This window comes from Talpa occidentalis, unplaced genomic scaffold (genome assembly GCF_014898055.3).
Source record: "Talpa occidentalis isolate TD23 unplaced genomic scaffold, MPIMG_talOcc4v2.1 talOcc4.8, whole genome shotgun sequence".
NCBI lineage: Eukaryota > Metazoa > Chordata > Mammalia > Eulipotyphla > Talpidae > Talpa > Talpa occidentalis.
Window position 1 is genome coordinate 76,777,404 of NW_023605194.1, and position 27,163 is coordinate 76,804,566.

At 49.2% G+C, this 27,163-nt stretch overlaps 1 protein-coding gene across 6 annotated transcripts in view; it reads right to left on the reverse strand.

Moving 5' to 3' along the window:
- NAV1 (neuron navigator 1) overlaps positions 1-27,163 on the reverse strand; it is a 239,226-nt gene that overhangs the window by 55,902 nt on the left and 156,161 nt on the right. For 2 of the 6 annotated variants that reach the window (XM_054690022.1, XM_037497618.1), the window contains exon 1: positions 12,863-13,042. The exons of the other annotated variants lie outside the window; for them this stretch is intronic. In XM_054690022.1, coding sequence (XP_054545997.1) covers positions 12,863-12,915 — 53 coding nt within the window. In that variant the 5' untranslated portion in view covers positions 12,916-13,042. Of the gene's footprint in view, positions 1-12,862; positions 13,043-27,163 lie in introns of those variants that run through there. 6 annotated transcript variants of the gene reach the window in all.

The window sequence follows — 27,163 nt, forward strand, 5'->3', positions numbered from 1 at the left end:
AAGCCTCGTTGATCTGTAGTCAAACATAAGGTCAATTCTTCTTTCATATAGTGGATGGTGGAATTTAATTAAATAGGGGGCTTCTCCAATGACTCAATCTGGGCTGAAATTGAATACAGCACAATTGCTTCTTTTTTTTCCACTTGTGAAATATGCTACGTAGTTCCTATAGTACTCATCAACTCCGTATTCCAGGATGGATTGCAGTACTTATACCACAGTGGCTCCCAGAGAGACTATATTAAAAGTATTTGCATTATCATCTTTCCCCTGAAATATTCACTATTTGAATGCTTTTCATTTGGGAGGATAGTTATGGGTGACCAGGAGAACTTACTTTTGGGTGGATTGGGGGGGAAAGGGGGATTAATGGGTTTCTAATCCATTTTCAGATCCCAGACAGATCTGATATACTATACAAGGTAACCTTTAATTTGAGCCTCCCCCCTCCAAAGACACAGCCCATACATTCTTTCCTAATGTAAAGATTTCCAATAACAGCATAAAACTAGCAGTTAATAGTAGCTCCCAACATGTAAATTACAGTGGTCTCTAAAACTAAAGCTTCATGGGGGAAAAATTTGCAAGTTACCACTGTGAGGTAGATGCAGTTAAAAAAAAAAAGAAAAAGAAAACCCAGTTTCCTCACACCACGGAAATCTGGATGTCTCCACACAACTGGCAGATACATGTTCTGAACACAATCCTTGGAAATGATTTTTTTTGTGTGTAAACCAAACCATGACTTTCCCCTACCTCGCCTCTCTGTCTCCCCTCTTCGACCAACCTTACAATTAAACAACCTAGGCTTATTCCTAAATCCAAGTCTTGCCTTACATTTCTAGAGCTCAGTGAAAGAAAAACAAGGCCAGGCAGTCGTGGTTACCTTCTTAGCACTCTATCTAAGGTGATGACAGGGACCACGCTATTTGTGAAGTTTTCTTTCTTGCCAACCAGCCCATAAATGCTTACATCCTAGAGACCCTGAGATTAAGAGTACTTGTTAAAGATTTCAAAAGAAGCGCTCCCAGAGGCCCTCCAGATTCATGCATTCTGAATAGCTTCCTCCCCCACGACTCTTCTTTTATCAATACTTCCAGGGAACACTGGGCAGGTCTGTGCAAAGAAATCCTAGCAGTTAAGAAATCGCGCTGAATAGAAAGTTTACTTGTCTCTTTCATCTAGGTCTTAAGGAAGGTTGAGTTGTGGCCCTTACCATGGGGGGGCTGTGGGGGGAGATCAGTGATCTAGTCATGGTGGGAATTGTCATTTTCATAGATCTCTTGCCTTCAGCTTTATCTCAGAATTAACCACCTTCTTTCTTATCTTAAGTCATTTAGTTCATGGACTGCTTACTCTTGGTGAAATATCTTTGTTGAGGGCTCTGAGGATTTTCACTTCAGAGAACAGGACAGCTGAATACTTCATTGTGCAAGGGGGTCAAAGGTCAGCATCAGAGTGAAAACCCAGCTAATGCATCGTGAAAGACCTTCATTTTTATGGGTGAGTTTCTGTGCATGTGAAAGTAAGCATCTCTCTCACCTATTAAAAAGTCTTGAACAAAAAGAATGAAAAGAAAAAGGAATCTTAATTCTTAACCAGTAAGTGGATAAAGTAAAGATCTTATTCCAGAGACACAAACTACATGCAGGTGTTCAGGCAAGGTAAAAAGCCACTCATTATATGCCCCAGGCATGACATTCTGCCCACTTACAGAGGAGGGATGAATGGAGCAAAAAAATAACAGGAATTGAAAAGATTTAAACTTCTCAAATGCTCACCTGCAAATGCAGCTACGCCAGACACTCTTGAAAGGCAAATGTCCTGCCCAGTTTTTACAGAATCAGGTATTGAAGTAGTTGTAGTGCTTGGCAAACATAAATATGTGGTCATTTTTGTCACTGGTATTGCTTTCAACACTCCAATGAGAGTGAATTGCCATATTTCCTTAGCAAATCCTTCCAGATGCACCTTCCATTCAGACAGCATTCCATTCCCACCGAACTATTTCATGCTCATTATGCATTAAGTGCCTCTCCCTGGCTGGTGGCCTTCATCCTCCATCACAGGAGGGGAAATTAAAGCTCAAAATTTTGCTCTGTGTTGTGGAACAAGTCAGTGGCAAAGTCAATATTAGATTTCTGGATGCTTTGTCTCTTCAGCTTATACTCAGCACCACATCAAACCCTCCTGGTCTCTTGGAAGTGTCTTTTTCACTTATTTACTTAAAATGCCTTTTGCCACATCACCTCTCCCAGGTCAAGAGAACACTTTTTATTATCTAGAGATACATATCTTAGGGAAAAAATAACAATTTTGAAAACACAGGAAATGACTGGCTAGGAAATTACTTTTGGTATTAACATGCTTTTCTTGGGCAAGTATGAGTCAAAGTCTGTTCTGAAGGCTTATGATCAGTCTGCAGCTTTGGCAAAATCCTGAAAGAACTCGAAAGACGGAAGAATGAAATTGAAAAAAGAGAAAATTAATCAAAAATCAAACTGGCTTTGTTTCTGGGGAAGGTGCCTCCAGGCAACAGACAGGAACAAAAATATCTTGGCTTGTCTTCCATTCTGCTCTGATGTGGGACAGATTCAGAGCTTAAGAAAGGGTCCCAGCAACTCCACCTCGGGGGGCCCCCACCTCAGACCCCCTTTGCTGGCCAAAAGAATCCTGCTGGCCTTTCTGAGATCTAGGAAGAACAAAACTCTAAAGGTGCATCTCTCAAAGGTGAGTCCCTGGGGTAGCGACCAAGTGTGACACTTGCATAAATACAAAATTCATCAGTTATCCCTCCAAAGGAGTTGAAAGTGAATGAACATAAGACATGACTTGGGCACTAAAAGTATGTCCTCTGGTCTTACCTACGGAGAGCTCAGTTCAAGTCTCAATAGATTTTGGAGCGAGACACAGAAAACCTAATCTAGTAGTTTACATACCTTTTTACTAACATTTTTACTAGCTGTCCCCAACGTGTAAAACAGGTAACAACAGGGCTTCCCTGGCTGAAAGGGAGGCTCAGGGTCCATCTGGCCGTCTTGGGGATCCCCTCACACCCGAACTGTCTAGTCCCAGCAGTGTCCTCCCCTACCCCCCATGCACAGGACATCCAGGCATCTCTGTGGTTTCCAACTTCAAAGATGAGGGAAACCCCTTGCAGGCGCGCAATACATGGAAAATCCTTGCAGCAATAAATTCTTGTTATAGAAAACAACACAGAAAGGTGCCAGTGAACCTCGGTGGCATCCAAAGCATTAGAAGCAGTAGGCTTTTCCCGATGAACATCTGCTTTTCCAGCTCCACTCTTCACACCCACCCTGCCAGGCATCCCGAGAGCCAGCACTGGTCTCTGTAAGGCAGATCGAGGTTTCCAGTACACAAAGCAATCTGAGCACAAACTCTTTCTAGAGTGCTATTGTTTCCTCCTAACTTTTTTTTTTTTTTAATATAAGCACTGGGTATTGTCAGAAGCGCGGGAGGGTGAGAGAATTCACCAGAGCCAGAGCGGGGTCCAGAACAGGCAGACTGACAAAATACACTGCTGAGGGGAGCAGCGGGCTCAGCAGGAGAGGTCTGTCGCGCCATGTGGGACCCTCGCTGGCGGCCAGGGATGGAACCAGCGCTGCAGAGGCCGCAGGCAGCTTCACAGCCCAGTGTTCAACCACTGCACCACCAGGGGAGGCCCAACTTTTTTTTTTTTTAAAGATTTATTTATGCATATAAGAACTGGAGTACAGGGCCTCCCTGGTGGCGCAAGGGGTTAAGCACCACACTATGAAGCAATAGCAACCTCTGCAACAAGATTTCGATCCCAGGCCAGGCAGGGAGCAACCCACATGGCGCAATAGACCTCTTCTGACTCACCCACTGCTCCCCTCAGCAGTGTGTTTCAGTCAGTCTGCCTATTCTGTTCCCCACTCTGTCTCTGGTGGGTCCTCTCACCCCTCCCCAACTCTTGTATGCGTAAATAAATAAAATAAATCTTTAAAAAAAAAAAAGAACTGGAGTACAGGCCAGAGGTGCGGGGGTGCAGGAGTGAGAGGATTCACCAGAGACAGAATGGGGAGCAGAACAGGTGGATCTACTGAAATACACTGCTGAAAGGAGCAGTGGGCAAGACAGGAGGTCTGCTGCGAATAGCTTCATAGTGTTGCACTTAACCCCTTGTGCCACCAGGGAGGCCCTCCTCCTAACCTTTTAAGTCCCAGCTGAAGTTTCCTAATGCCTTCATGAATGTAGTTTTTGTAGAAACAGTTTTCTTTTTCACACATTTCATCAATTTCCGTTATAATGAGATGGTACAATCTCAACTGGCATAAACAGGCTTGGGAACAAACAGCTCTTGGGACTCATTCCCCTTGATTGGCGGGAGAAGGGTGCAGGCCCACGAGAGGGCAGCCTGTTGGTAGCCAGAGAGCAGGGGGCATGGAGAATGGGCCTGGGGGAGAGGGCTTTGCTGCAGTGATGCCCAGAACTGCATTAGGAGGACAAAAGTCAAGTTCACAAAGCAGGATACATTACCACAGCTTCACTTCTCAATATATTCTTCCTGATACCTCTGACAGGACCAGAGGTGCAATGGTGAAGTGAGACTAACAGAAACGAAAATTCTGGTCATTCTGAATCCTGAGGATCAAACCACAGGACCAGCATTATTTTGCTTGGGTGGCATGATTTTACCAGTGGAATTGTTCTGGGCTAGTCAGAGTCCCATTTCAACTTCATTAAAGAGACACGGGGTACCTAGGGAGCTCGCCCAAGCAGAGCGTTTCTCTAAAGCCCAATAGCGAGCCCAGGGGTCTTGACTTCTCAGGAGGCTCCTACAGGTGAAGGGCATCCCTGGCAAAATTTTTCCCAAAATTTTTGGATTTTCTGGGGATTAAAGCTGCTTTCACAGTGAGTAGCTATGTGCAAATTCCCAGAATGAGTTTCTCAGAGAGTGGGAAGCCCCTGAGCAGGTCGTGCATGAGTAAGCAGTGATATCCTCCCTCCTGCAAGAGGCTCCTGGTGAGTTTCACAGGCAGAGGACTGGACAGGTCTTTTATGACCTGGGGCCCTGCGGCCCCAGTAGAGTTTGATGGAGGCTCTGAGGATCCCTGCCGGGGTCACTGAAGTGCAACAGCTCGGATCCAGCTCCCTCCTAACACCCTGCGCACACTGAGCTCTGTGCTGCATCTTCCATCTGGGGACTCCAGAAAAGAAAACCCCTTGAAAGATAGGGAAGAAAGTGATTTCTAGAAACTGCTTGAGAAAACTAGTGTTGTGGTAGGGGGAGGAGGACCCTTTTAATAATGGAACAGGATAATAGGAGAAGACAAATAAATCAACATACTGCTCTTTATACTTGGAATGTAATAATGCTAAAATACATTATAAAATACATATAAAATACATTATAAATACATTATAAAATACTATTCTAGTGGTCTTTTTGAACTTCCCTCATTCTGACAGTCACCATTTCAGGAAAAGGTGATTTGGAAATTTTCACCAAGATCATGTGAGGACTACCCTAAAAGGCATCTGCATACTTCTTAAGCATAGGTTGCATATATTAGAGGCCCCTCTCCTGGGGACTGCTGTGGGAAGCTCTGGGTGATGAGCGGATGCTCAACAGCAGAAGCTACAGAAATCAGGCCTGGGAACTGACAAGGATAGTTACCTAGAATTTGAGATAAATGAAATGGGGGAAAACAGTACAAGTTACGAGAATTGAAAACATGTAACATGAGAAATAGGAAGAAATGCCACAAACTTGCAGAATGGAATATGTCCCAATGTAAACAAGGAATTTCATTAGGACACTCCTTTCAGACAAGTGACATACATTTCCAGGAATCTGATCAACCAACCAAGCACTGCTTTTTAACCACATATCAGAATTAGGAGCTGAATCTAGGACAAGTGCCACAGGACACTGATGTTGTCTCAGACACTGTGCTTGGGATCAAATTCCAGAAACTCATGACACCCAGGAGTAAATCCCAAGTATTTGTTTTTCTTGAGAGCCTTTGAGCCATAATTCTAGCCACTGGCTAAAGTACTACTTGTTTTAAAGCTGTTAAAAACCTATTTTTAAAATCGTGTGGTTGACAGAACACCAGGATCAAAACCTGGTGGTCTAGGATAGTCTTATAGAAGAATTTAAATTAATCCATGGGAAAGAAATTCCAAGCCTGAAAAATAACACTTTAATGCTGTGAGTGCGTGCGAGCATACACAGACATAAAACACACACACACACAGAGGCATACAGACACACACACACAATCACTGCAGCATGTGTATATGCACTAGACAGCTGCTGGTACAGCCTTAAGAATAGGTGCCTTCCAGAACAGCAAAGATGACACTGTGGGATATGTCTATTTGCAGCTGTGTACACATTACCCATTGTCCCACTGCCCCATAAATTTTCTGTAAGATGCATCTTAGGCCGAGGGTCTTGGCTCTCTCTCCCTCTTCCTTCGTACCTGAAAACCTTCCTCTTTCCTGAATATCCTCTCCAAGTTTCCATGCAGTCTACCTGTGGACTCTGCCTGACATTGCTGCGTCCTCCCTTCGAGTTTTGCTTGCTGGCTTTGTAGTTCTAGCTCCTGTTATTCTTGGTATCAGAAGTCAACATCCATCCCCCTTGCAAATTTATCAGGCCACATGTGGATTGAAATAAATTTCTTTTGCTCTTTTTGTAGCAATAGCACAATTCTTTTAAAAAAAATCATTTTAATTGTATTTGTACTTCAAGAAGACAGCTTCGGTATATGAAAACAGCTTGAGTATATAAAGCAAAAATGGATAGCATGATGACAAATCAATAATGTAACAATTAGCATAACTCTTGACATGGGTAATTAACAAATGCTGGTGGATGATTAATTTGCCTCTATTTTATTTATGCAGCTGTTATGTTTTAGGAGCTAGGACTTGACCCAATCAAGAGAGCTCTAAGTGTGACATGGCACAGGATAAACAAGGAAAATCCAGGTCCATGCTGTTATCTAAGCTATTCGTTATCATCATCAAAAGACCCCAAGTACATCACCTGAATAAGCCCAGGGCCCCCGGGGAACTTATGACTAGACAACATGAAAGAATATGGGAAAAAATACATAAAGAGATATGTTGGAAAGCGGCTTCCCTGGTGGCTGGAGAGCCTCTCTGGCAGCTCTCTTCTATCGAAAATGACATTCCCCAAAGAGAGTCTAGATCTTCTCAACTTGCAGAGAGCACCACGCTCCTTAGCCATCATCCAGTGCAGAGCAGAATGAATGGGCTGTGGAGTTTGGATCCTGCCCCACCACCTCCTGGCTATGACCTGGGATAGTCACATTCCCTCTCTGAACACACTATCCATAACACAAAAATGGGCAAATCACCACTTTCAGGGTCACAGGAAGGAGGAAATAAAGTTAAAAAAAAAGTAGGGCCTCCCTGATGGTTCAGGGTCAAGCTATCGGCAGCCACTGCAACATGAGTTTGATCCCCAGCCAGGGAGCTGACCCGCATGGCGCAGCAGACCTCTCCTGTCTCGCCCGCTGCTCCCCTCAGGAGTGCATTTCAGTCAATTCGCCTTCTCTATTCCCCACTCTATCTCTGATGAATCCTCTCTCTCTCTCTCTCTCTCTCTCTCACACACACATACACACACACACACACACACACACCCCGCGTCTCTGGCCTGTACCCCAGCTCTTGTATGCATAAATAAATAAATCTTTAAAAAAAAAAAAGCACAGCTTAGTCCCCAGCAAAGAGTTGGTAGGCACACAACTTCCCTCCATTCTGTTGAATAACCCACCCCCTACTCAAGTGGCCCCTGCAATGTACCCAGTGGGAAACCTTGTTGGTGAGGAAACTCACACTGGCTATGTTCCTAGGCTACATGGAGAACTTCCTGGCTGTGCTAAGGGGCTTTGATGTTCTTTCCTTCTCAGTATTTCTTCCCCTCAGTCTTCCTGGGATATTGGCTCCCTAAGATTCAAATGTCCACGAATATAGCATTTCTAGAAAATTCCTGAAGCATTCCAGGAATGTTAGGCTGAAGATGAATTCTCTCATCCTACACATTCTCCATGTGGCAGAAATACGTGATTTCTTTCATGGCAAGGGCAACCTACTATTCTGGCAATGAAATGAACTTGAGATGACACTTATACCCATGTGCAGAGGAAACAAGCTGGTTGTACTATCAAGGCTTCCTGATAGGATTTTCTGGTGGTGTTGAGCAGTGAAAAACTGATTCAGTTGTCTGTTCCGAATAATTCTGTCTGACAAGGCGTTTGATGGTGAAAAAAGCCACAGCACTGGCGGTGTTGGCAGAGAAACTGGAAAGTGACATAACTTCTCAACCCTACTCGTCCCCAAATGAGCTTATTCCTCCGTAAAGACCTTTCTTCTGCTTCAAGGCCCAATGACAATGTGACCTCCTCCTTGAAGCCCTCCTTTATCTCAAAGTATGGCCAGAGTTACTGCACAAATGACCTAGTATTAGTTATTTGCTTCTTATCTTCTACTGGACTATATGTTCCTGCATTATTCCCTCTCATATTTTTCAGGATTTGAAATAGTATACAAATGTGTTTGCCAATTTCTTAAAAATTTGTTTTCACTGTAAACTGTAGGCTCCTGAAGGCAGGGATTAAGTCCTTTTCACTATTGTATCCCCACTGTGCCTGGCACCTGGGCGGTGCTCACTATAGTTAGTTGAATAAATAAACAAACACAAACTTCTTAGGGGTCAACCCTATTTCTCTAGCACCCAGCATAGTGGCTGGCACAAAGGTGCATGAGAAAAGTTAAGTAAGTTTTTTAAAATAAAAGTTTAATTTTTTTAAAGTGCCCTACTTTTGGGGCCTCCCTGGTGGTGCAGCGGTTGAGCGCTGGATTGCGAAGCTGCCTGCAGCCTCTGCAGCGCCAGTTCGATCCCTGGCCACTGGGTGAGGGTCCCACATGGCGCGCAGACCTCTCCTGCCCGCTGCTCCCCTCAGCAGTGTACTTCGCCAGTCTGCCTGCTCTGTTCTCCGCTCTGATTCTGGTGAATTCTCTCACCCTCCTGTGCTTCTGACTGTACCCAGTGCGTGTATAAATAAATAAATAAATAAATAAATAAATAAATCTTTTAAAAAGATACTTTAAAAAAAAATAAAGTGCCCTACTTTTATGTAAATTGCTAGCAAAAATAGGATATATAAACATGCCATCCTAATTAACAAGAGAATTTGGACTAAACAGAAATCTGAAGATGGGCAATTAAGAATTTAAGTAAAAATCAAAAGTATGTTGTAAGGTGGGAAAGCATTTAATCTATTACACTGAGAGGAATCCTCATTAGGGTCTGAGCAAGATGCTAAGGACAAAAGCAACCCGAAGAATCCAGGACACACTGCTGTGCCTGGGAGTGACTTCCTGCTATAGTGTCACTTGGAAAAGCTCCCGTGTGGAAAGCACTCAGCTCTTAGTATTATCTCACTGTCATTACTATATCCCAGTAAGGCGGATAGGTCAGGAGTTATACCCATTTTACAGAGATGGAAACTGAGGCTGGAAGCCGAGTCATCTGTGTAAGGTCAGAGAACCAAAAGTAAAATCTTTACAGAGGAATAAGAGCACATTTGAGGAGAAGGGGGTTTCGGAGGCAAATTAGTACTGGCGCCTGAGCTCCCAATCAGGTCAGTGGACTCCAAATCCAGTGCTCTTTCCCCTGCACCTCCCCCCCCCGTCTTGGAGTTCCAGGCCAATTCTAGGCCCTTTCAGAGCCTCAAATACCCTCACGGCCTGTATCTTCAACATTTATGGACCCTGGGACCAGATCAGTGCAATGAGTCAGTGGTTAGAGGTGGTTTTTGAATCAGCTCTAGGTATGGGGAAAAATACCACTACTGTGATCTCAGGTACATTTTCTTAACCTCCCTGTGCCTTGGTTTTTTCATCTGTGATAAGGAATTATGACCAAATGTTCCTCATATGGGTGTTGTAGGGACAGAGCGAGCTCTTGCTGACCCAGCCCTCAGCACAGGTCATTACGGTGACTGGCTCAGAGGCTGGACACAGGCCACCGCCCTTCTTATTTAAGGCTTTCCCCTCGGCACGCTCTCTCTCTGCCTCCCTGGCAGAGGCCAGGGCTTTACAGAAAGAGGTTAAACCAGCAGGCGTGGCTTAGCTGGGTGTATGCACCCCATAAAACCCTGGAACAAGAAGCAGATCGTTAGTTCTACTGACCCTGGGAGTTTGTCTTCTCACAGAGGCTGAGTCTGCGCCCAATTGAAGCCCTCTGTCCCAGGGCATCTCTGGGGGCTGAATGAGGAGGTCTTGTTCCCACTGAGCCCAGGCTCCAGCTAAGGATCCCTTCCAGGAAGACATCTAGATGTGTTGCCTGGATTCTGGGTTTCCTGCTTGGGAGACACTGAATGATGGTGTTTTCTGGGACAGGGAAGAGGGGTCTCTAGGAGAGACCCCGACACTTAAGATGTACAGGAATGGCGCTATGGAGCTGCCTTCCACGAGGATGCAAGCCTCCCAGGCATCTGAGGAGGTCAGCATGTGCTCCAGGGCAAATGGAGGGCCAAGGCCTCATGGCAGTTCAACTCATCAAAAGCTGGTCATCGAGTTATTTGAGGATCAATTAAGCCATTCACCAGGGGCTTAAGGGGAACCTGAGTCTGCTGGGGAACCTGAGTCTGCAGGGAAACTATCTCTTTGATCCCTGTTGGCCCCAATCAAACATCATTTACAGGGAAGGTTTTGATCTGTCCCCAGAGCAAAGGCCTGAGCTGAGCTCTCCCTCTATGGATTGGAGCCAGGGTAGTTAAATTTTGTATTTGAACTCTGGCAATTGAGGGCTGACTTCCACTTTACAACATCCCCTTTCTCCTTGCCTACTATGGACAGACTGCCTGAAAATCTTGGGCCTAGATAGAAAGAAATCACAGGCCCAACCCAGGCCCACCCCAGCAGGCAGCAGGTTGTATAGGTGTAACATGACCTGCTCCTCTCCCTGGGCTGTGGCAGCAGGTCCCGCCCTGGCACACCTGCCCAGAAGTCTGTTACTGGTGAGGAGTTAGGTGTGCTCTCAACAGCTGTGGCCTCAGGATGGGGCACCAAACTCACCATTCAAAGCCCAGTCCCCTGGGGTGAAGTGGAGCATGGAAGGGGGCAGTGAGAATGCAAATTCAAAAAAAGATGGGATGGCCCAGAAAAGGTTGCAGAGCAGGAGAGAAGGAGGCCAGGGCTCAGGGTAAAGGTACTGGAGTCAGTGAAAGGGTTTTCACATCCTCCAGGGGTGGGGGAGGCAAAGAACAAGAGTTGAAACAGTGTAAATCTTGGCTGGTGACAATTATAATTTTCCTTGGGCACACCCTGTGCTGAATCTAAAGTAGGTTCCAAAATGGGGGAAGGGGTGGGGGGCAGTGGTAGAAGTGGGAGAGGTTATGAACGATCCCCTCCCTGGACCTGATCCAGGCCTAGTGAGCCGGGCGCCACTCGGCCCAGAAGTTCATGGGGAGTAAGAACACCCAGAGATGTTCATGATGATCTGTTCTCCATCCACGAAATAGTTCTCCCACGTCATCTTAGCAGAGTGACCCCAAGTGTTCCGAGTCACCCTGCAGAGGGACTGCTCTCTGTCCTACTGTTGGTGGTGGACAAAAGTTTAGGGTCAGCAAAACTCTGGCTTCTAATAGGTTCCTGATGCCCACTGTCCTTGGGGGGAGAAACTAAAGCAGGAGGTGCCTCTCCTTTCCAGACCTTGCCCAATTCATTTGCTTTTACCTGAGGCCTGCATGTGCAGAGCTGCAGTGGAGCCCAGGGAGAGCACTTGGGGCCGCCTCCAAAGAGCCATGGGGGTGAGGGGCAGGAGCAAGTTACAGGGAGCAAGTATGGGTTCCTGGGGCTGAGAGCTTTGTAAGGTTTGGGGTGGGTGTGGCTACAGCACGAGGCTTCCAGCCTCCCATTCAACTCTCTAACCTCCATCTTCCCCCCTGTCCAGTCAGAACCCAGGGGAGGATGAGAAGCAGGGAGTGTGTTCATTGGGGTAAGAAGCTCCCAGAAAAACCAGAAAGCACCAGCCCTCTTTCTCAGGTCTCTGGCATTTCATGACTGTCTTTTGGAAGTGCAGTTTCCCAGTCAGCTCTGAGGGTCCCGGGGCAGGCTGCGGTCACTCTCTCTCCCCTTCATGGAGGGTCTTGGATTACTGCTCTCATCTTACAGGACAGGTCTGGTCAGCTATTCCCACCAAGCAGGCTCATCCCCAAACCACAGGGCTCTCATTCTCCCCAGAGTAGAACCCCAGGTCACTACCCTCAGACAGAACCAACCAGTTGTGGGGTCACAAAGTCAACAACCCCCCACCCTCAGCCCCCTACCCCTTCACCTCCTTTCATCCCAGGATGAGCCTGGAAGCTTCCAGAGTTAGAGAGAATCTAGGTTGAATGAGGCTGGCTGCAGCCCCCTCTCCTTCCACTCTCCAGATCTGCTGAGCCCCAGCACCTCCCCCCTCGCCCTGACCCCCACTTCACTGCAGCAGCAACTAAGCAAGTTCAATCAAGTTGTGCTATTGTCTCAGCTTCCTCCCAGTCTGGGGAGGGGGCCAGGCCTTTCCTTCCCTTTCCCCTCCTTATCCACTCAACATGACCACCTCCAACCCCAAAAGCCAAGCAGCCAAATGCTCAGGAGCCAGAGCTCTGGCGGCGCGGGCACTCCTCCTTCTGTCAGTAAAGCAGGGCGGCCAAGACCCTCCTTCTTGCAGACCCCACACCCACCGCCCCGAGGCTGCATCAGTGATGGAGCTGGGGAGCAGGAGCTGGTCCCGGGAGCCACACACCGGACCCCGGCGCGGCGGTCGGGCGGCGGGGTCGGGGGCGCTTACCTGCGGGGGCAGTTCACTGTCCTTCCCGCCCTGGGCAGGGGCAGATGAAGCATCTTCCCTGGCTCAGGGGGCCATTCGCCGGTCGGGCACCCAGCGTACCCCCGGACCCCCTCGCCCGGCACCCGGCGGACTCCCGAAATGTGTGAGGCGCCGGCCACGCCGAGGGCCAGAAACCCAGCCCTCGCCGGCCCTCCGCTCCCTATTCTCTCCTGCGCCCGCCAGGGCTCGCACTTACCGCTCCAGCTGTACTTAAAGCGACAGAGCCCCATTTCCCCGTCGCTGACTTCTGTCCCGAGCCCCGGCGAGCGAGCCTGCGAGCGGGCTCTTTAACGCCCAGAGCAGGTAGACAAAGAGCCACCGCAGCCTCTGCCGCTCCGGTGGCCTCGGAAGCCCGGAGGTGCAGAGCAGGCCGGGGGTCTCGACCTCCACCTGGACAGTTCCGGAGTTAACCCCTGGGACGCCAGCTGTGGTCCCATGTCCACTCTTAACCGCACAGGCAGAAGGGGGTGTGAGCAGCAAGGCTTTCTAGATCTCTCAGGCAGGGAGCCGCTGTGCACGCACTGGGTTGGGGAGACCTAGGCTGAGCCCTCCCCATACAAGGCTTCCTTCCAGGCCCCTCCTAACCCTTTCCCCGCTTTTGCATTAGAATGTGTACGTCGGATCAACACTTCGCCTAAAACAGGGTCTGTGTAGGAGTGTGGCTGGGATGAGGGTCAGAAGAGGGTACAGATCACCAGAGGTTGGCTTAGGGAATGTTCCATTTGGGGGAGAAGTAGAATGATAAGGCCTCCGTAAGCACTGACAACCTGGGGATGTGGGGGGTCTAACACTTTTCCAACCTTGGGGGAGACAGATTAGGTGAAAGGTGCGCACATTGGCACTTTGGGGAGAAAGAATTCACACCACGACAAGGTCTATGCCATCATCTGGAGGCATTTGGAGCTGACTAATTAGGAAGAAATGGATCCCAAGAGATGAAGATTTTAGTGCAGAGGAAAAAAAAAAAGTGGGATCCTGCATCAGGGTTCACCCTCCAGCCCAGTCCCCTCAGGGTCTTCTCCAGAATTGAACTTTCCCTGTTTCAAAGAGAGAGGAGGCCACACAGACACTGGACTGCCACTCTGCTCCTTCTGATTCTCACTCCTGCCCCAGCATCAGGCTAAGTATCCCAGTCCCAGTCTCAGTGTGAACTGGGCAAACTGGGAAGACTACTTTTAGAAATGGATACATTTTATCTACAACTTCTTTAAGCAACAAAACAGCAATGATTTTTAAGCCCCCCCAGGTACCTAAGATGACCAGGAAGCACAGTGCAGCCCTGTCTTGGTGTCTGGGCAGCATGGTGTGACCGAGCCACCAGCAGAGACCCGGCCATCTTCTAGACTTCTCCTGAACATCTCATGCCTTAGCTTTTGGGCTTCAGTTTCCAAAAAGGTTATGGGAGAAGAGATTGACTCCTCTTCAGCCTCTCCCTCCTCCCCAGCCTTCAGGAGGTCTGGATGGTGCTTTGGGTTCTAGGGATAGCTCGCCCCCGTTAGTATCCCTCTAAGTCAGGTACTCAGGTGGTCCAAGTCGCTGATGCGGCACGCAGCTCTAGAGAAGAGACTCGCTGTCCTTGGGGGGTGGGAAACCTCACTGAGAAAACTGTCTCTAGGTCCCCTGAAACAATCTGGGTTGGGGGGGTGTCTTTCTGAGGGTCAAATTGTACAAATCTGCTTTGAGATCAAAGAGGGCTAAAGGGCCTCCCTGGTGGTACAAGGGGTTAAGACTCAGCACTATGAAGCTACCTGCAGCCACTGCAGCATGAGTTCGATCCCTGGCCAGGGAGGTGACCCACATGGTGCAGCAGACCTCTCCTGTCTCTCCCACTGCTCCCCTCAGCAGTGTATTTCAGTGGATCTTCCTGTTCTGCTCCCCACTCTGTCTCTGGTGAATCATCTCACCCCCCTCCCCAACATCTCTGGCTTGTACCCCAGCTCTTGTATGTATAAATAAATAAATCTTTTTTTTTTAAAGAGGACTAAAGAGCTACAGTGGCCCCAGCACTGACCCCTCAGAGTTCCCCCTAGCATGGAGGTCAAATCCAACGTTAGCCTTTACCCTGTTCAGAGTGGTTTGGGTGGTAAGATAGAAAGATGCGCCAGGTCCCAGGCAGACTAGCTTTGAGGGCAAGTCAGAGCAAGGCAGGTGGTCCCCAGACCAAGCCCCTATACTGACTCTATTCCAGTTTGTGCCCTTCAGGCATCCCATGCTTACCACTGCCCTAAATGGAGGGCTCGTAATTAGTTCTCTAGGGACACTGGGTCTGTGCAGCTGTGTTGGGGCTGGCCCAGGTCATCTGGGGAACAGCTTATAGTGACATGCACCATAAGGGATTCTCTTCAGCTCAGCCAGCATGGAATCTGGAGTAGAATGACTGTCTCAGCCAGAGGAATGTCACCAGCAGGGGATGTTTTTCTCCAGATCTAGCTGTGCGTTTTCCATAAGGTTTCCTCCTTTGTGGCTTTCTGGGCAGAGCTTGGAGGGAGGGAGATGAGGCCTGAAAGGGGTAAGGCACAGGGTTTACTTGTAGGGACTGGAGTGTATGCCGGCTCTCCTGGCCTGTGTCACCCTATCCCTCTTCCTCACAACTGACAGCCTGCTTTTCCTCCCTCCCTTGGATCCACCCCTCCCCCAATCCTTCACTATCCCTCCCCACCCCCACTGGGGTAATAAGCCTTAAAGGGAGCAAGTCACAGCAGCTTATCCCAGGGAAGGGCTCCCAGCTTTCTGAGTCTCCCCTCACAAAGGATTGTGGGCTAGGGCACCTCTAAACCCCCTTCCTTCATGGAACTGATTCCTGAATCCAGAATCTGCCAGAAGCCAGCAGAACCAAGGTCTCCTCTGTATGTTGCTCTTTCCTGCTGGATGAGGAAGGTCCCCTGCACTGTGGTCTGGCGTCCTCTGCCTGTGACCCATCTTCCTGCTCGGTGGAGGCCAGAGTGGGCTTTTACAGGGAGAGGGCAGGGGCCTGGAGGCTTTGCTATTTAAATAAATAGCACACAAGTTAGCACCTGCTAATTTCAGCTCACAGGTCAAGGCACTTTGGGTAACTGGACACAGCTCTGAAGAGAAGAGCTGTCTGGGAGCTTTTGTGAAGATGGGAAAACAGCCTCCCCTGTCAGCAGGCCCAGCTCATGCATTTGAAGGGGACTGACTTTGCCCATCAGGGGTGTGGTGGAGGAAGAGAAGAGATGGAGGCCTAGTTGCCTTAACGACAGCGAGGAGGGGGCCACGTATGGGCTCTTCTTCCAGGGTACCAGGCTGCACGCCTGTGGCTTGGGCAGAGGGAGTAGGGGACAGCTGAGGCACACACGGAGGGGGAAGACGCTTGCTGAAAGGGAGCTGGGACTCAGGCACTTTTCCAGAAAGAAAACTCAGCCAAAGAGGGACAGAGGAAAAAGGCACATCTATCTAGATAGGCCTTCTCTGTGCGCCTCTGGTGCAGTTCTTCAAAGAGCCCTTGGGAGCCCTGGTCTCACTTGTCTCCTGTCCAAGGCCATCAGAGCAGCTCTGAGGCACAGAACAGCCAAGGTGGGGCCTCCCTGGTGGTGCAAGGGGTTAAGAAGCAACCTATAAAGCTATCCACAGCCACTGCAGCACAAGTTCAATCCCCAACCAGGGAGCTACCCACATGGTGCAGCAGACCTCTCCTGTCTTGCCCGCTGCTCCCCTCAGCAGTGTATTTCAGTCAGTCTGCCTATTCTGCTCCCCATTCTGTTTCTGGTGAATCCTCTCACCCTCCCCACACCTCTGGCCTGTACCCCAGTTTTTGTATGCATAAATAAATAAATCTTAAAAAAAAAAAAAATAACAGCCAAGGCATGTCCAAAGCAGAGGGTAGAGCCCCGACTAATAACCATGAGGCTGCTCAGGCAAATTCCTGAGAGGGAGTGGCTCCATCTCTGCTCCCCCTTCCCCAAGCAAAGGATCTCAGGAGTCACCATGGCTTGGGCCCAAGGTCATTTAGATCAATGTGTCATTTCTAACAGAGACACCCAAAGACTGTTCGTGGGAGGCTCTGGTTGTCTCCCTGACCATAATCGCAAAAGCTGATGGTGCTGGTTAGAGTGAGACAAGGAAAAAAGAAAGACTCTCCAGGAAGATCCATGTGGTTTCAGTTCCAGCATCACCTGCCTGGGGGTTTCTGGGTTTGGGTGTCACATGTGGGGTCTAACCACATACTCGATTTCCTGGTGAGCCCTGGAAGTGAGACCCTTGGGGAGATTAGAGTCCCAGGATGGGTCTCCACGTCTCTGTCCCATGACCTGCTCTCACTTCCCCTGCTGCCCATCAATTACAAGGCTATCTAATTCCTTAGCCGGGAAAGTTTCTACCCTGCACGAGGCTTGGCCAGTCAGAGAAGCTGCCTCGGGCCCTCTCGGGCCTGGAGACCCCTCTCCAACCTGGCCTGGCTGAGCTGGCAGTAACCTCGCAGAGACAGAACAAAGGGCATTTGCTGATAGAGAAGGGTGTTCAGAAAGAGGAAGAATTACACCAGAATGGAGAGTCAGGGAAAGGGGAGAAAGCACTCAGGAGAGGACCTCGGGAAATGGCCTTGTGCTGTCGCTAGAGCCCATCCTGTCCTGCCTTGGGTGACGACCTGGCCACATGGCTAAGCCCAGCTTTAAAAAACTTACCCCAAGCCCCACAATGACCCACCCCACTGAGTCATGAAGAATCACCTGTTGTGACTTTGATAGAAAGATCAATAGAGGTCACCCCACTCTCTGGGGAGTACTTCACAGCTACAGTTTTCTTTTCAAACAACCTCGTGATCTAGATGAGGTAGGTGTATTACACTTGCCTTAGAACTGAAAGGCCCAGAAAGGTTGCGAGTGGCCTCAGGGAGTCTGGCCACAGGTGTGGAAGCCACAATGACACCTGGTCCCAGGCCAGGCATCATTTTCCATCACATCTCCAGTGGGCTTCTTGATCCCGAGGGACGATGCCCAAGTTTCCAGGGGCTCCTTGTGCAGACCCTGGCAAGCCTCTTTCCCCTCTGGTCCTGGCAAGACTGTCACATTTCCTCACTAATCCTAGGGCCTTCCTGGTGAGTATCCCAGAGCACACCTCATTGTGTGGTCTGAGAATCTAGACTGTCAGAGCCCAGAAAATCTTTGGAGGGCATCTGGTTCAACTCCCTAGAGGATATTCAGTCTCTGAAATACAAGTGACTTGTTCAAGGTCCTCCACAGACCCCAGGATCTCTGGCTCCCTGGGCTGTGTGCTTTTTGCTCATCATTGCTGCCGCTTCTCATCAGCTCCCTCCCTGGGGTCAGCCCTGGGCTCATACAGAAGGGTTTCAAGGGCCTGCAGGAGAGGTTGGCTCAAGAGCACCGGCCAGCAGATGCTTGAAGCACCGGAGCCCTAATCCCAGTTGAGAAGTCTCTGGGGTAGCCAGAGAACCAGCTGGAGGGGGTCCTGTTCCCAGCTGTGTTATTACTCTGCAAATATTTACACAACCTCTGAGGAGACCTGCCTTCCTCACTAGCCCCACAGCTGGGAGAGGCAGCCTCTCCCCTGCCTGAGCCCACATAGCCAGCTACTGCTGCCTTAGTGGCCCTGGCTTAATATCCTCTTTCCACCATCCCCAAACCTCATCTCTGGGTGGTTCTGAGAGTATGGGAGAGAGACCCCGGTGCAGGGAGGCAGAGGGACCCTGGGCACTGAGGGAAAAAGGCTGAAGCTGTGTCAGAACAACCTGAGTGCCCACTGCTCCAGGGTTCTCTGTGACTCAGTTAGATCTCTAATCTCTAGAGAGAAATAGAAATTAAATCTCAGGCCTCCCAGGGGTGCAAGGGGTTAAGGTGCAGCACTATGAAGCTGTCGGCAGCCACTGCAGCACGAGCTTCATCCCCGACCAGGGAGCTACCCACCTGGCGCAGCATACCTCTCCTGTCTCCCCGCTGCTCCCCTCAGCAGTGTATTTTAGTCAGTCTGCCTGTTCTGCTCCCTACTCTGTCTCTGGTGAATCCTCTCACTCCCACACCTCTGGTCTGTACCCCAGTTCTTGTATGCATAAATAAATCTTTTGAAAAAGAGATTAAATCTCATACAATCTGAAAAGCCATTGCAAATATATCATCTCCTTTCACCCTCAGAACCTTTCTTACCACCTCCGCCCTGACCTCCCTGATCCCAGCCACCCTCTTCTCTTGCCTACATTATTATAGTGGTTTCCCTTCTGTGCTTCCAGGTTGTCTCTGGTTTCCCTGTGGTTTCTCCTCACAGTAGCGAGGCAGACTGTGTTGCATTTCATCGCTCCTCTCCCTGAAACCCTCTTCTGGCTTGCCCTCTCACTTTAAGGAAAAGCCCACACTGCAGAGTACAGCGCCCCGTTACCTGGCCCCTGGCTGCATCCTGATCTTATTTCTGACCACACTCCTGCTCATTTACTGCGCTGCAGCCACAATGACCTCCTTGCAGCTCCTTGGACACATGCTTCTTCTTGCCTCAGGGCCTTTGCACATTCTCTTCTGTGCATGGTTTACCAGAGAAGCCTTCCCTGACCACCCTATTTCAAATAGCCCCCACCCCATCACTGCCCACATCCTCTCTCACATTTCTCCACGCACACAGCAGCTTTAGTGCATTACTCATTGATTCGTCTGCTCCTTTGGATATGAGTTTAAGAACAACATCCATTTTTTCCCCCTGTTGCATCCTCAAGTGTGTCGGATAGCAAGTAAATATTTATTGACTGCATGACTAGATGTCACCAGTAGGCAATAGTATCATTTTTCCTTTCAGAAAATGACAATGAAACACAAAGAAGTTAAATAACTAATCCACAGTGGTGCAGGTGGTGACTGGCAGACTGAGAATCAAATCCAAGTCAGTCGAACTCCAGGATGTTCCACTAGCTCTGCCAACCTGCCTTCCAAGAACAGGAAGTAACCACAGGGCCTGGGATTGCAGAGCTGGTGCCTCCCAGACTTCAGGGCGGCTGCTCCGAGCTGGGAAGGCAGGATCTGTTCGTTGCAGCCTCACGTAAGAAGCTCCTTGCCCTGGCTACACCCAGGACACAGATTGCCTGCAAAGGTTCACCCCCAGCTAGGGCGGGGGCAACAGGCGAGCCCCAGGGGACCTTGGTGGAGGCCTGTGTTGTTGGGAGAGGCACGGTGACAGCCCCATGATAAGCTGTGTGCCCTCCACCTAGTTACACTCCGCAGAATGTCAGGCATCCTGGGAACCCCGAGTCTGTCCACACGGCCAAGTCTGTGTCACTCTGAAATTGCTCCATGTCATCAAACCCACAGGGGCCAAGACAGAAGGCAGATACCAAGGTGGGAAGGCTGAGAGATTGAGGAAGGTGACAAATGAGCCGGGGTCCAGGAAAAGAGCCTGCAGCTGGGAATAGGGGGCAGGGACTAGGCCAGAGGCGTTTCCCTGTCTCCCAGGTTGGGGGCCTCTAAGGAGGAAAGGACAGGGCCCAAGACAGACCCCTTTTCACTCAAGCTGGCCCAGGGGAGCAGGAGGGCTGGGCTGGTGAGAATGGCTCGCCCTGCTCTGGGGCAGGCCCCGGGCTGAACGCAGGATCACTCACCCCTCTCTGGAAGAGTCTCTCCATCTCTGGGACTGTGCCTGTCTGGCCCTGCACATCGGGGGGCCTGCCTCCGCCATCCTCTGCCAGCCGCACGAGCGCACACACAGCCTCTTTGTATCCAGCTACCTCCACACACGTGTTCGGATGCATCTCACACAGGGTCTGTCTGTCTCCTGTTCTCGTCCTTGGCGTGCACATCACGAACGCACTGGCACTGATTCTTGGTGGCGCGAGCCCTACATCGGCCTTCCCACCTTGTCTCTGCACGACCCCGTCTTGCAGATTCAGTCAGTGGCAGTCTGGCTCACATAGCTACATGTTTTGGTCTCTCTGGACCTGACTTTTACTTTCTGCATGTTTTTCAACCCCCCACCCCCACCCCATACACTTAAGTGTGTGGGTGTGCCATCACCTCCCCAACATATAGGGGGACAACTCAGTCCCGAGGCCTCTTCAGGGCACCCCATGCACAGCTCCGTGGGGAAGTGGCCTGCCTGGACTGCTGGCCTGCCTTCAACTGCAGTGAATGGCCTTTTGCTGCCTGGCCAGAGACATCTGATAGCCCAGAGGCCAGAGCTGGGCACTTGTGAGCATCCTGGGACAGCTCAGCCTTTGAGTAGGAGTCAACAAGGACTGGTATTCACAGAGGCCTGGTTGCTCTTCTGCAAGTCTGGCCCCGGGCTCTTGGCTGTGGCCACTTTGTGGCTCTCTGATCAAGACCCTATTCTGGAGGAGGGAGAGGTCACTTAGGGGCATTCCAGGAGGGGCTCTCACGATGATTCACTGGCCACTCAACAACATCGTCTGGGAACCTATGCTGGGGGTGTTGAGGGGAAACAGAGAGAAAAAAGGGACTCTGTCTTGGGGACACACGGCTATACCCTAACCCTAATGAAAAACGTTTCATGGTGCACACAGCAAGTGGGGGGCACAGGAAGTGGGGATCAGTGTTCTGGGTTCTGCTGTGGTGCTGCCACTTCCCAGTTACGTGACCCTGGCAAGCCAGTTAAGCTGGATCCCAATTTCCTCACTTGTAAACTGGAGCAAAGAATACTTAATTCAGAGTGTTGTTAAGATTAAATAAGATAATGCCATATTAATGTTCTACAAACCACAGGTGCTATAGAACTGTTAGAGTCATGCAAACACAGGTCACACAGTATAAACTATACAATCCAGAATCGGAGAGTATCCTATTGCAGTGGGATGAATTAGGGAAGGCTTCCTGGAGGTGGGGGAATTTGGCAAAGATGAATGGACAATTGGGCGTCACCACACAGATGGAAGAGTTCCATTGTTCAGATGGTTTAGGACTTGATGGTTTTGGTTTTCTGGGAGCCATCCCAGAAAAGGGGGGGGGGTGGTGACATTTACTGAGCACCTATGATATGTCTAGGGTATTGACATATATACACATATTCCATCACACGCTAACAAATCTTGTTTCCAGGTTACTATTTCTACCAGGATGGACACACAGCTTTCCCAAAGCCTCAGAGCTCAGAGCTGGACCCAGCCTGTCAGATTTCCAAACTCATACTCGTTACATGGAATTTCCAGGCACCACACAAACCCAGCTGGCTTAATACAGAACATATGATTTATAGGAAAAGGAGGAGATTGACAATGAAAGAGGTGAGACAGTGGACAGGCTGGCAGGTCGGCAGGGCAAGTGGAGAAAAACCAAACCCATCTCAACGGATTCCTCAACACTTTATCCATCTTGATTGCCACCAAATTGTATGTCATCAAACTCAGTGCAAACCCCAGCAGCTCGATTGTAGGTTACTAGGACACACCAGAGGAGGGGCCACTCCTCAGCCTGCATTAGTTGCCATGGCAACTAGCATACAGCCAGCTACCCCTCTGGAATACCTGGCTTATTCCTACCTTCCGCCAACCCTGCTGGGTATGAACAGAAACTGCAATCCGGTTTAACCCCATACAGACTAAGTATCAATATATTCAGTGTTAAGAATTAAGGGGTATTTCAAAAGCCGGGGGCTCTCTGAAGGCACCACGTTCCTCCCAATAGACCCAGATATTTGACTTCACACTCCCCTTCCTTTCTTCCCACCTGCCCTTTTCAAAATTGATGGCATTTGTGTCCCACCTCTGTGCCCTCTATAGTCACGGTTCCAGCAGATACCAGTAGAGCAAGACTGTGCCTCTCAAGCTAAGGGATTCCTCTCAGCCTATGGGGCACAGGGTAGAAAAACTAGGATGCAATGCCCCTAGAAGTTGCCAACAATGAATGGAAGTTGATAGATAAGGATCCACGGATTCCATGCCCTCTGGGCAGCTGTGAGAGGTGTTGCATGCAATCTCGCATGTGCCCACAGTGGTGCCCAGCGCATGGACAGAACCTGCATTGGCTTCCTTCCTCTTTCCTGACTCCCCCACAACCCACCAGTGCTTTCTGGAATCACCTCTTAAATAAACTACTTATACTCACATGCTTGCCTTGAGGTCTGCTTCTAGGGACCCCAGTCCAAGGCACTCTTCATAGACACCAAGCAGGGAAGTGGGGGAGAGATAGTCCTGTTAGCCAGGTCAGGTGGTGCCTGAACACAATGGCTATGTTCACTCGTGTGACCCTGTGTGCATAAGCTTAGCTCACAATCACATGTTGTACACACGGCCCAGATAACCAGCCACAGATGGTTGGTTTGCCATGCAAGAGCAGGGCATGAGCACATATAATTGGGTCAGGGCATCCCCATTTTGCTTGGCAGACCACTTAGTTTGTCACTTTCCCAATGAGGATCAGAAGCATCATTTCAAGCAGGAAAGTTAACACTCACTTTTGCAAACATTGTATTATCATTGAGAATGTGCCTGTGACAGTTTCGGTCCATCACCTTCTACGTCTGTCCTCAAACAGCCAACTAATGATAGCGAGGGTTTGTCTAACACATTATAAAGTAAACATTAACTTAAGCAAATCCTCACACATCTTACAGTAGAGGCACCATTACTTCCCAATTTTTCAGATGAGTAGCATAGAGATGAAGAACTCACCCAAACTCTCACAGCTGGTAAGACCAGCCTACTTCAAACCCCGGCTGTCTAGTTGAGACTTCAGTCTACACCATTCAACGAATGTACCGATCTGTCATATGCCTTTGATAGACTCAAAGATCTGTTTATTTGCACACCACAGGACTAAAGGGTATCAAGAGGGTATTAAAAAACAAAACAAGATCACCTCTGGCAACACAAGTCAAAGGCTAAATTCAATGAACTCATCTGCCAATTTTAAGAAATCTTATTTTGATACTCTAGCAGCCCCTAATAAAGACAGAGACCATCAGTTAAATGGACAGCACAGTAGGTTGAGATCAATCATTATAATATACTTCAAGCCAGCAGCACTTTGTATCTTTCAAAATATTCTTATGTGTTCTTTCCCACTTCATCCTTAGAGGCCAAAAAGTCCACCTTTTTACAATGAACAAATTAAGACTCAGAGCGGTTAATGACTTGCTCAGGGCCAACTAACGAGCTAGCAGTAGGCTTAGGATGGGCCCCCAAGCCCTAGATTAGTCTAGCAATGCTTTCCCGACACCACAGGGAAGTAGCCACAGCTACCCATTAAGTCCACAAGTCAAGGTGGTAATTGTTCAATGTTGTCCCCAAAGGGGCGATGACCATGTCTACTTCAAGAACAATGGCTTCTTTTGCCAAGGACCCAGTTAGCATCCTGCCTCCCTTTTAGATCTGAAGTCCTTCAAATGCAGAAACTGACTTTTCCTCTTGAGCCTGAATGTCGGGTCTTTGCTAGGATAGCCTCCTATGCCCCTCTGCCCCAATCCTTGTGTTCTATGGGCAAAAGCAAGACCTGGTCCAGTGGCCTAGTAGGTGGGATGCCTAAGGAACTACCAGGAAACAGAAGAAAAAGGCAGTTGACTCCTCTCCCTGTCCATTCAGATCCAAATGGGTTCTCTTCTTTGCACAAACCCTGCCTAGTCAGTGCCTACTGCAATGGAGTACGTGTCACTAGAGGTGGCTGGGTTGGGCATCGTGGGGTCTGCCAGTTAGACATCAGTCAAACCAGAGAGCAACAAATGGGGCTCCCTTTCAGGCGTGTGGCTGCAGGAGCTGAGGTCTGCTTCGCAAGGCTGGGAGGTGGCCCTTTAAGGCTTGGGCTCACTGCCTCTGGGAGCAAAGAGCTAGCCTGGGAGAAGGGAGGGCCTATAGTTTATTTTATTTGACATTTTTCAATGTCAGGACACTTCAGAGCCAAGGAGGAAACGAATCCCATCTGTTCCTGAGCCCCCAAGCACAGTTCAAGAGGACAGGCTGGGGAGGGGAGGCAAAGAGGCGAGAAGGGAACAGGAAGACGGGACCGTGCAGCCACCTTGGGAGCAGGTAACCACCTGAGGAGAGATAGGGATGGACAGCCAGTCACTGAGAAATCCCGCTGTCCCCTAACATACACTCCCAGAGCTCTTTCAAGATGGGGCCTGCTGGCTCTGTTCAATGTTCTGTGACCCTTGGCATAGGTCACTGAACATAATTTTATGTAATGTGAGTGGTGCCCCCTGGAGGTGTGCAATGTGCCAATACCCCTGCAGACCAGGCTGGGATTCTTGCCCATTGCGCTCCAAGGCTCAGACGATGGGGGCTCAGAAGACAGAATACACCCAAGGAAATGGAGGCATTGAGAGGCAAATCTAGGGAGAGGACAGAGGGCCGCCTGACCTCCTCCCCGACAGGGCACATGCATGTGGCCGCTAGACCCAGAGCCTGTATCCCGCTTCTGCGCCAGCCCTGGTGCAGGGGAGAGGACAGATGGCCACGGACTTATCTTCTTAGATTAAATTCCAGACCTTCCTATTTTTAGACAAACAAATTCCTTTTCTCTTTTCAAGAGGTAAAAATGTCCTGAGCTGTCATCCAGGATAGTCAGCAGCCAGCTGGCAGCTGTGAGAATGTCATGCGTTGGCTATTGCCCTGACAGTGCCAGTGTCAGGAGGTGATCAGCCAAGGTGTCAACTTGTAAGAGGATCACCGATAACTTGAGAGCTTCCAGAGGATGGTGGCTGGGAGAACTGGGGTCTGGAAAACTGGGTCATTTAAAAAGGTACTGAAATAAGCTGGGGCTTTCAGACAAGAAAATATCTGAGCAACGATTAAGAACATGTAAAATATTTGCATAAAAGTTTATTTACACTCATTCTGTTTTCCCCAGGTGACAACATTTTGAATCAATAGGCAGCAGATGCATGAAGCAGATTTCAGGTGAATATTTAGAAACTTTCTTAGAATTTGATTCTAAGAATAAGCTCCCTGTTACCGTGCCTGTGTAAGGCAAAGAAAGAACCCGGTGTTTGCAGGGAGGAGGGAAGAGCTGACTTGGGAAGAACCAGGTGGATGATGCCCCAGCAGATAACTGAGAGCGCTGACAAGGCCGCAGGACCACTGCCATCATGCACAGCTCCCTCGGACAGCTGTGGCTGGCCACTTTGCCCAGCGGGGAGCCTGGACACCCCCGCCCCCCAGGCCAACTTTGCCTCTCCTGCTGGCCCAGTGCCTTCCTGGCTGCTTAACCCCACCCTCAGGTCCCAGCCACCTTCCCTTTGGTGGTGATGGGATTTGAAGTTCCTAGTGTCTTTGGCTTTGGCCTGGGGTGGGGGGTGGAGTCCACAAAGCCTGTATGGAATTAGCTCTCCTGGGGAGAAGCTCCAGGGTGTCACCACGTGGGGGAGAGGGACTGTTGCAGGCTGTCCCTATGGGGAACAACCCTGTCCATTTTAGGAATAGGAAAAACAATTTTCTTTAGAATAGGGCATTTTCTAATGTAGGAAACCAGGATGGAATCCACAGTGGGCATGGAAGGACCAAGAAGAATCTCAGCAAAGTGGCTCAGGCTTGCATGTACCCTTAGCCATTTGCTGGAATCTAAGATGGCTTCTTTCTAATGAAAAAACACAACATTTACACATGAAAACACATAATTGAGGAGTGTCTGTTTACATTAAAATGACTGGAGATCATGAATGGACTCCCCTCAATTCTGACTTGCTAAGCACACAGGGTAGGTGTGTTTACAGTCCTGGCAGGGAAGTTGGCGGTGGGGAAACCTTAAAACCAAAGTGTTGAGAGTTATTGCTAATTGCAGACTGACCACAAAAAAATGCATGTGAGATGATCGAGGAAACTAGCGGCGCAGCTGACAGTGTGGTGGCTCCACTGTCTGGATAGGGACATGGCCAGGCCAACTCTGGGCTCCACAGCCCCCAGCTAACACTAGGCTTCCCTGGGCAGAGTCTGTCGCTGTGTGGCAAGGACAAGGTCTCATCACGTCTGCTCAGCAAACTCTGCTTTTTCTTTCCTGACTCAGGGGCATGCACATTGTCCCAAGAGCAGAAGAGAGAGAAAAGGTGGTAGCGGGTAGGCACGGGACACCTTCCCTGGCCCCTCCTGCCTTCCATACTCTGACACCTGCACGGTCTTCGCCCCAAGATGGGACCTGCTGTCCTTGTTGCTGATTCCCAGCCTACTCGGACATACTACACCATCCCGAGGGCAAATTTGGGACCCTCACAATGTCAAGGTCCTTCCCCTCCTTCAGAATGGTATTTCAATAATGATAAAATGATAATAGCTTAGCTATTACAGTCTACATAATTATTATATATCACATTTATTATGTATTTATTAATATATATTAATATATTATATATTTATTAATATATAAATAACATGTA